The 9,297-nt window shown below is 46.5% G+C and overlaps 1 protein-coding gene across 1 annotated transcript in view; it reads left to right on the top strand.

Annotated features, from left to right (window-relative positions):
- The window catches only part of LOC116697846 (inhibin beta B chain), a 12,423-nt gene extending 6,038 nt beyond the window's left edge, over positions 1-6,385 (top strand). The window contains exon 2 of the mRNA XM_032529373.1: positions 3,534-6,385. Within this exon, the coding sequence (XP_032385264.1) occupies positions 3,534-4,357 (824 nt within the window). The 3' untranslated portion in view covers positions 4,358-6,385. The remainder of the gene's footprint in view (positions 1-3,533) is intronic.
- Positions 6,386-9,297: the final 2,912 nt, after the last annotated feature.

Below are 9,297 nucleotides of genomic sequence, written 5' to 3'. Positions count from 1 at the left end.
CTGTTATTGTTTGTAATGAGAAAAGTGTATTATTTTAGGGATTTCACAAATTTCAGTATGACACGTTATGCCGTAAACCGTAAAAATCGGAGCATGCACGACTCAAATCTGCCCTCGACTCACATCGAGACAGGATGTATGGTTTATGAAAAATGGACAAAGAGACAGAATTGTCCTGGTCCCTCGACTTCCTCTCCCTTGAGCAGAAATCGTCTTACTTTTTTTGTGTTCATCTTTCCCGTATTGTTCCTTGTTCCACACAATCAGCCCAGATAGGTCCTCTTGCACTGGTCGTACTGCTGTAACATATCAGAACCAGCTGTGGCCAGGTCTGGGTGAACACACAAGGAATGTGGCTTTGGTTTCTGAAGTCCTCGCTCTCAAAGTACAGCACTCGCTTACTGTCACATATAAAGAATAAAAACAGATGGTCATGTGATTGAAAGAACCTCAACCCCTGAGTGTGTTTCCAAGATGGATGACTTCAATCAGCTGTTCCTCTCATTTACAGTAACAATGGAATAAAATGCAACAGGATGTTAACAGCCTTTGCAAATTTGTCAGTAAAAAAAAAATCCATTATTTTGATCTTGGTTGAGCTTGTTTGTAAAAGAAGTTGAAGCATTTTAAATGTTGTGTTAAAGCAACACGAAATGTGTTAATTGTACGGCCTGTACAGACGGATGTTGTGCTGACTGTGTTAAGGGTTTAGGAAAGTCGTTAAGAGTATTGAAAAGATTGTCACAGCAATCGTAAAAAAACTGTGACTGCACATGATTCGGGGATCCGATCCTGAGACTACCGCAGATATCATGTATCTTGTGAACAAACAGAGTCTGAACCTACTTGTCTGAACAAACATCAGCGGAGTTATTAGATTCATGCTCAGCGTGTGTTTATGCCGCTGTCAGTGTGTGCTGTCCCAGTTTTTTTTTTTTCGAAGCTCAGAGATGTCAGGGCAAGTAAGAACGCACGTTGCTGAATGAGGTGAGGTTAGTTACTTGTAGCCCTGAGGGGCCTTTACGCCAGTCGCAGGCAAAAAGCTACTATTCCGCTGATTCCTTTATATCATTGCCTTCGGATGGATTTCAATACATTCTCATTGTGCACTTGATACTTATACCACAGTCTGTGGTATTGAGAAGGCTGATATTTGATGTATTGCTTACCATGGGCTTGTGTGTGTGTGTGTGTGTGTGTGTGCGCGTGTGTGTTGATGCGTGCAAACGTGTGTGTATGAAGTATTTAAGCTCCCAGCTGACATGCTACAGAGTGGAGAGCCGGCCTCAACAGGTCCCTGTTTGAATGTAAAGCCCTGGTTTACAGAAGGAAGAGACGTGAGGCTCCTTGAAGAGGGGGGGGGGGGGTGCCCCCGTCTTTGGTGGCCACCTGTTGACACTGACACACACTAATCAGTCGGCAAACAAAGTAATTTAGCCGCATTCAAAGACGTCGCTCTGCTTGAGCACATTGTACCAAATTCTCCTGAAGTAGAAACCTTTCAAGTTACCTCAGGGTAATTTGGAAGACATCATTAGGCTTAGGAAAAGAAGAAGAAAAAACAGTGCCAGGGAGAGCCCATCACCACCTTTTAGACTGCCAGGATCTCTTCTTTGTGCTGCTTTAGAAAGTGGCCAGTGTCATGTAAATGGCTTTTATTTTTGCCTCATCATGCTTTTTGCTGGAAAGCCACGCGTTTGAAAGGCGGGCTGCAGCGCGGCTGTCTCCCACTGCCTCACAGGGGGCTTTGTGCTGTCACTCTCAGGGTACTCACACTGGAAGGACGGGGGGGGGGGGGGGGGGTGGAGGTGGGGTTCAGGGGGGCTCTAACAGCAAACTCAATGAACCCCCCGCGGGTTTTGGCCGTGTCCGCCACCCTCCCACCTTTTCCACTTGCATGCTTCCTTCTTTCCTTCATCTTCCTCTTTTCTGTTCTATTCCGTCCCTTTCTCTCTCTCTCTCTCTCTCTCTCTCTCCCTCTCTCTCTCTCTTTTTTGGCCCTGACACTTAAAAAGCTGGACTTGAGGCCAACTGGGCCTGATCCCAGAACTGGCCTGTCACCGCTGGCCTATCAGGAGCTGCAGCGGGGGTCATCTGACACAGTGATTGAGGGTAAAAAAAGAGAAAACAAGGGGAAAACAAGACAGAGTGGTGCCCTTTCTGCACTAGGTGTGTGTGTGTGCGTGTGTGTGTGTGTGTGTGTGTGTGTGTGTGTGTGTGTGTGTGTGTGTGTGTGTGTGGTCTAGGTATAGCTACATTTGTGGGGACCAAAAATTGTGAAAACAGTATACTTATGGGGACCTGAGTGCTTTGTGGGGACCAAAATGCTGGTCCCCATACCGTTAAAGGGCTTTTTGAGGACTAAGACTTGGTTTTAGGAGTAGGGTTAGAGTTAGGTTATGGTTAGGGTTAGGGTGAGGGTGAGGGTTAGGCATTTAGGTTTGATGGTTAAGGTTAGGGTAAGGGGCTAGGGAATGCATTATGTCAATGACTGGTCCCCACAAAGATAGGCAGACACGACTGTGTGTGTGTGTGTGTGTGTGTGTGTGTGTGTGTGCATGTGTGTGTGCGTATGTGTTTGTTTGTGTGCATGTGTGTATGCGTGCGTATGTGTGTGTGTGTGTGTTTGTGTGCATGTGTGTGCGCGTGTGTGTGCGTTTGTGTGCACGTCTGTGTATGCGTGTGCGTGTGTTTGTGTGCATGTGTGTGTGAGCGTTTGTGTGTGCGTGTGTGTGTGTGTTTGTGTGGAAAAAAAGAAAACAGCCTTTAGCCCTTTCTCTTGAAATAACATCAATGTATTTGAAAAAAAAGTGATTATCACGAGGAATCACTGGAAATATTTTCAGCCGCGTTTCATGGCCCTCGTCAGAAGATGAAACTTGCTCAGTAGTCATGGAGACCGTTTCATAAAGTATGGTTAGGGTAACGTGTTATCAGGTCATATGGCGTGATAACTGAACCATTCTTTGAATAAGGATTCTTTCCAAAATGAACCATAATAACCCTCAACTTAAACATAAACTGACCATTTTCATTTCTTTTATAAAAAAGCATTTTATGTTCCATTGTTCCTATGATACAAAATACAATACATGAGGGTGTGGTAGAAACCTGTAATTTCTTATATATATAAATAAAAAAACACCCAGAGGAAATACCAACCATTTTATCAGGTAAATGTGAAGATACAAAATCCCTAGCACATTTTAAGTATTAGTGTTCAAAAGTTTCATAAAAAATATGTTTTAAAATAAAACAAACATGCAGAGAAACCAAGGTAACTGCCGTATTAACAGTAGGGCATTTATAAAGTATGGTTTTATAGGTATTATTTTTATACGGAAAATAGGACTCAGGAATCCATGAAATGTACATTTTCATTCCAAAAAATAATTTAATAGAAACCGGAGCACGTGATGTTTTATACAAAAGAAGAAGAAGGTTCTTAGCCTGTCTAGATGGGTTTTTCCACATTTCCGTTGAATGGTTAATGTTTTAAAGATGTAGTAAGATGTCTTTTCTGTCTCCAACAGACGATCGCACCTCCAAGTCCGGCCTGTACTTCCACGTCTCCAACGAGGGCAACCAGAACCTGTTCGTGTCCCAGGCCAACCTGTGGCTCTACCTCCGCGTGCTGCCAGCCGGCCCTGAGAAGGGCCTCCGGAGGAAGGTCACCGTCAAGATCCACTACCCGGAGGCTGCGGCTGGCGGCGGTGCGGAGGGAGGGCCGGGGGGCGGCGGCGGCGGAGGGGGAACAGGCCGCTGGGCTCTCGTGGAGAAGCGGGTGGATCTGAAACGCAGCGGCTGGCATACCTTCCCCCTGTCGGAGGCGCTGCGGGCTGTGTTCGGGAAAGCCGGTCGGCGTCAGGACCTGGAGGTCCACTGCGACGGTTGCGAGACATCCGGCGTGGCTCCGGTGCTAGTGGACCCGGGCGACCCGTCCCACCGGCCCTTCCTGGTAATGCGGGCGCGACAGGTGGACGGAAAGCACCGCATTCGGAAGCGGGGGCTCGAGTGCGACGGCACCAGCGGGGGCCTTTGCTGCCGGCAGCAGTTTTACATAGACTTCCGCCTCATTGGCTGGAACGACTGGATCATCGCGCCGGCTGGTTATTACGGCAACTACTGCGAGGGCAGCTGCCCGGCGTACATGGCCGGCGTGCCCGGCTCGGCGTCGTCCTTCCACACGGCGGTAGTCAACCAGTACCGGATGAGAGGCATGAGCCCCGGCTCGGTCAACTCCTGCTGCATCCCCACCAAGCTCAGTACTATGTCCATGCTCTACTTTGACGATGAATACAACATCGTAAAGAGGGATGTGCCCAACATGATCGTGGAGGAGTGTGGCTGCGCTTGACTCCACACCGACATTCATTATCTTTGGACTATGGAACAGTCAGGAAGGTCTTTAATACAGACGGGACGTTGTTGTACGGTACACATATACAATATATATATATATATATGTATATATATATATATAAATAACTACTGTTTGTGCAAGCAGCACACACACTGGCTTGTCTGGTACATCTCGCAAATGCAAAAGTACCAGTGTTGTGTCCATGTGTGTTACGAGTGTTGCGAGTGTGTGTATTTATCGGACTGAGTGACTGAGTGCTTGCTGCGCCGTGCCGACGACCGCTCAGCGACGGGACGACAAGGGAACCACGATCACCAAATGATACTTTGCTCTAGTTTGCCATTTCTAGTCAAAAAATAATGGCTCGTCATCTCCTCTCGAATGAAGATAACCAGCGCTTAAGGAAAAGTGACAGGATCGGCCGCCCCCGACGCTCCCAAACACCCTGCTCCTCCAACCCTCTTAAGTACTTAAGCACACCACAGACTTTTTTTTTTTTTTCTTTTTTTATAAAGCACTGACAATTCATCCGCTTATACAATTCAGAAACACCAGCACTTCCCTACAACGCCAACAGACACAGTCTAACTGTCCTCTCTGGTGAAATCAGAACTTCTGAAATCTTAACGCCCTGCAGGATTATCAACTCGCCACAGAAAGGTTGAAGAAAGTCCTCCACGTAGCCGCCGCCGCCGCCGCTGCTGCTGCTGCTCGGGCCGTTCTCGCTATCGACTACGGGCTTCAACTTCCTGCCTGTCAGGAGGGAGCTGCAGGCCCCGCTACCGTGACAACCAGGTGAAGCTAGATCTCATAAGTGCACTTCGCTTGTGCACCGGGAGCGACACAGAGAGAGAGAACCGCTTCCTCCCGCCCCCCCCCCGTGGGCCTGCGGGAGTGGGTGACTCCAGTTTGGGACACATAGTGTGCAGTGCAGAACTTGCAGAAACTGAAATGCACACCCTGAATAGCACTTGTATAAAGAAATGCCTTCCAAGGGGTACCGAGTAGTGGTGTAAATCCTAGGTTTTTAATCGCTGTACCGACATCCAACCCTTGGACAACGAGACGATATTTGGCCGAAAGTCTGTCACAATGCGGAATCCCGATTCCATTCCTTTCAGGGGCCTGCGATCGATCTGAGACGGATTAAGGAGCCCATTGAACACAGTCAACTCAAAAAGGCAACTTACGTGTGATTTGACAACTTTTATAACTGAGCTCTTTAAGATATTTAAATTAACAACCAACTACTCTTTTTAATAAAAAGATCAAATATAAAGCGGGAATAGAAAATAAGGAGGCATCTCATCGATGATGTTTGTTTTGAATTGTGGATCATTGAATCCATTTGCCGATCCAGATCTAGTACTGAGTGTCCTGTCCTATCGCTACATAAGTGCCACATGAGCTATGCAATGTATAGTAACCTATCCCCATACTCACCATGCTCTGTTAGACTGGATTCTCTTTCCATCTCTCTCTCTCTCTCTCTCTCTCTCTCTCTCTCTCCTTCTTTCTCGCTTCCCTCCTCGACTCTTTATCAATACTTGAAATGTAATCTTTCGCTTCCTTTCCAAAGCGAATGATTGTTGTGACGTTTGCACTGAAAAGTTGCGGGATTAGTGAGACAAAAAAAACTGCCATTGAAAAGTTATTTTTATAGAAGTAAATTGAATTTTGTTTCAAATGTATTTTACCTAATTAATGGAACCAAAGAGGCCAATATTTTAGCTATTGTACTAAGATGGCGAGGCCATGGAGTTACTGTGTACAATACTGTTTTTGATCATTTGCAATAGGCCTACCACTGTATCAGGGTACGACATATGATTTCATTTCTTAGCTCTATTTTCATTCCGTTTTGTACAATAAGCAACACTTTTCATCTTTAATTCTGTTTTTGTTTTAAGTTTTCTATTTAATAAAAAAAAAGTTATTTTTAGTTCCTTTCTAAGAAGCATTTAGTCAAATTAATGTCATCTGTACAGTTTACGTAAAATAAAATGTTTTCTTAAATATTCAGTAACTTTAAAATTCCTTTGTGCGTCATGTTGTTGAGACGTGTGTTTCTGCTGATGGATGGGCCCCCCCCCGGTATCTCTGGAAGTGTCCTTTTTTATCTGATGGAAGGTGCTTTGGGCTGATTCCTGACTAAAGAAAAGAAGGTGGGGCTGAAATAGTTGTGTACTACAACACACGCACACTTGAGTCTTCGTCCGTACTGGTTGGGACATAAAACATCTCTTTCTCGGCTGTCTGTCAGGACTGAGTGTCTCCCATGAGCTGGAGCCGTAGAACAGTAATTACAACTGTGATTAACCGCTTCAGTGGCACAGCGCCCGCCAGCAGACAGACCTCCACATACCTGCTTGATTCCTTTTTGGCTACAGCGTCTGTTGGCGTGTGTTTGTGTGCGCACGCAGACGGTTGTGTATTTTGCCGCGTTTCCACTGCTCGGTGCTCCACTCGACTTGCTGACTGTTTCCCATAGACGTGCACGGCAAAAAGATGTCTGTGAAGCAGTGGATACTTTTTTTTTTTTTCTGGACTGTCACGACATGAACACTGTATTTTGAACAAGCTGGCATAACAGCCTGGCTTTGAATTTCCAGAGAAACCAGACCCACGTGACGCGACCGTCCAATCGGCTGCCGTCGACAGTTTGGTGTGTTCTGGGGAACTTTTTTTCCGCCAACTCGGTCCGGCTGCCTTTTTTCCGCCAACGGTCAGCCATCGGGTGGGGGGGTGTCAGGGCCTTTAGTGGAGCGCTAAACAGAAGTTTATAGCTCGGCTACTGTATACATCGGCCGACGGAGGTCTCTGGTGCGCCTGTTCTTTGGGCCGCGCGGTACGGAAGCAGCGTCGATCATCCAGATCTTTTGTTTTGGCTTCGTTCACCAATGAGCAACTCTCGGAGGAATGATCAGGGCTCCGCCTCAAACACCGTATCTAAATTTAGGTCTTATTACGCATCCAAAAAAAAGTCGAGTCGAGCCGCGGCATGCAGTGCAGGAAAAAAAACGGCATCGGTATCTGTATTTGTGCGGATACCTGTGTTGGGAAACTGGCAGCATTCCTGTGGCCCGTGTGCAGCCATGCAATCTGTTACATCAGAGCAATCTCCCCCCTGCAACACACACAATATTTGTGTTACTCAACGTAGGTTTACAGGTGCCATAATGTCCGGGGCCGAGTGTCAACACTTTGTGCAACAGCACGAGTCTTGCCCAACTAATTGCCCGCCTGTGCCAACACCTACCAACGCCTAGAATTCATGTAATGTTTCTGCAGGGCTCCATCAAAACACATCACGTGTCTTTTGTAAAAAAATACATGAGGGATAATTGCTCTAAACGATGTATATTTTAAAATGTATCTAGGATCTGTCAGGGAGCGCAGTGGGATTTGATGCCTGCGGGGCAAATAGCATGTCAGGGAGGGATGAGTGTAATTACCTCGTTACCGAGCCGGCAGCAGAGCGTCTCTCGAGGGAATAAAAGAAACAGAAACAAATCAATATTGCGCTGCATGCATATACCGGCAAGCGGAGAAAAAGACGAAATCATCTGTCAGAGGTGATCTGAAGCGACGCAGGGTGTTTTGAATCTCTGCACCTCTCTAGACGAGAGAGATGGTGTAGTCTGTGTTGTCATGCTTCCAAATGCATGCCAAGATCTCCACAGCTGGAATGTTAATGACGCTGAGCAGGAGCCGAAGGCCGTTAAGCATGCTGCCGTTCATGGCTTCACTCAGGGCCACACACTCACATCCATACTCTTTGTATGACGGGGGGGTTTGTTAGTAGCTGAAGTTTTACCGCTCAAACTGCAGTCTGCGTCACCGACATGCAACAAGCCTCTTGGCCAAACGGGTCATCTAACCTCCAATACTCACTTGAAACACTTCATGTGTGTCTCAAAATCAACTTGTTGGACCAAAACACTGGCATCAGGTTCTCACTCAGACAGCATACATCGGGGGGGGGGGCAGCCGGGTGGCTCCGTTGGTAGAGCGTGCGCGCCCATATGAAGAGATTTATTCCTCAATACAGAGGCCCAGATTTTGAACCTGACATAAGGCAGGTTTCCTGCATGTGGTCCCCCCCCCCACACCGCCTCTCTCTCCCTTCCCATGTCTGAGCTGTCCTGGTGATTCAAATGATCTTACAAATTAACAAAAATAGAGCATACATTGTAGTAAAGCGGGAAAATTGTATGTATATATATATATATATATATATATATATATATATATATAAATAACACATACATGCATATAAACAAAAGAAAAATAATTTATGAAATTCCAGGGCTTATTAAAATAATAATCACACAAGCATGCTGATCCATCGCTAAGCATGCTCTCGTGCAGACATGTATACACAATCATGCACTCTCTCACGGGCTCTTTTCTAAAGTCGCCTTACACATATGCATACACACACACACACACACACACACACACACACACACACACCCCAACCTCCGCAACCCCTAGTTATCAGCTTAAACAAATATTGTCCCTCTGCCCTCCCTCGTCTAATACCGCCACAGGTTGAGGTCATGACAGCTGCCGAGTTGATGGGGTCAACTGGTTTATCAGCGCATTAGCATTCATTCTCTCCAAATCAGCCCTGGCCCGCATTCACGCATGAATTTATGACTATTCATGGCCCGGGGCCAGGCATTCCTCGGCTTCACCTCCTTGTGCATGGCCCCGTGGCCCGGGGCCATGCACTACACCACGTGTCGATGAGGAGGAGGTTTCCTGATCACTTACGTATCCTGCACCTACGGTACTGTAGAGATGTATATCTTCCACACGCTTCCATTAACGGCCGAGCTGGAAGGTAACCAAGTACATTTACTCCAATAATGTACTAATGGTGAGGTACTTGTACTTTCTTTGAGTCTTTTCTTTTCATGCCACTTTCT

This window comes from Etheostoma spectabile, chromosome 11, assembly GCF_008692095.1.
Source record: "Etheostoma spectabile isolate EspeVRDwgs_2016 chromosome 11, UIUC_Espe_1.0, whole genome shotgun sequence".
In the NCBI taxonomy this organism is placed as follows: Eukaryota; Metazoa; Chordata; class Actinopteri; order Perciformes; family Percidae; genus Etheostoma; species Etheostoma spectabile.
The sequence above is the reverse complement of the archived record's forward strand: the minus strand, read 5'-3'. Positions and strand labels throughout refer to the sequence as shown.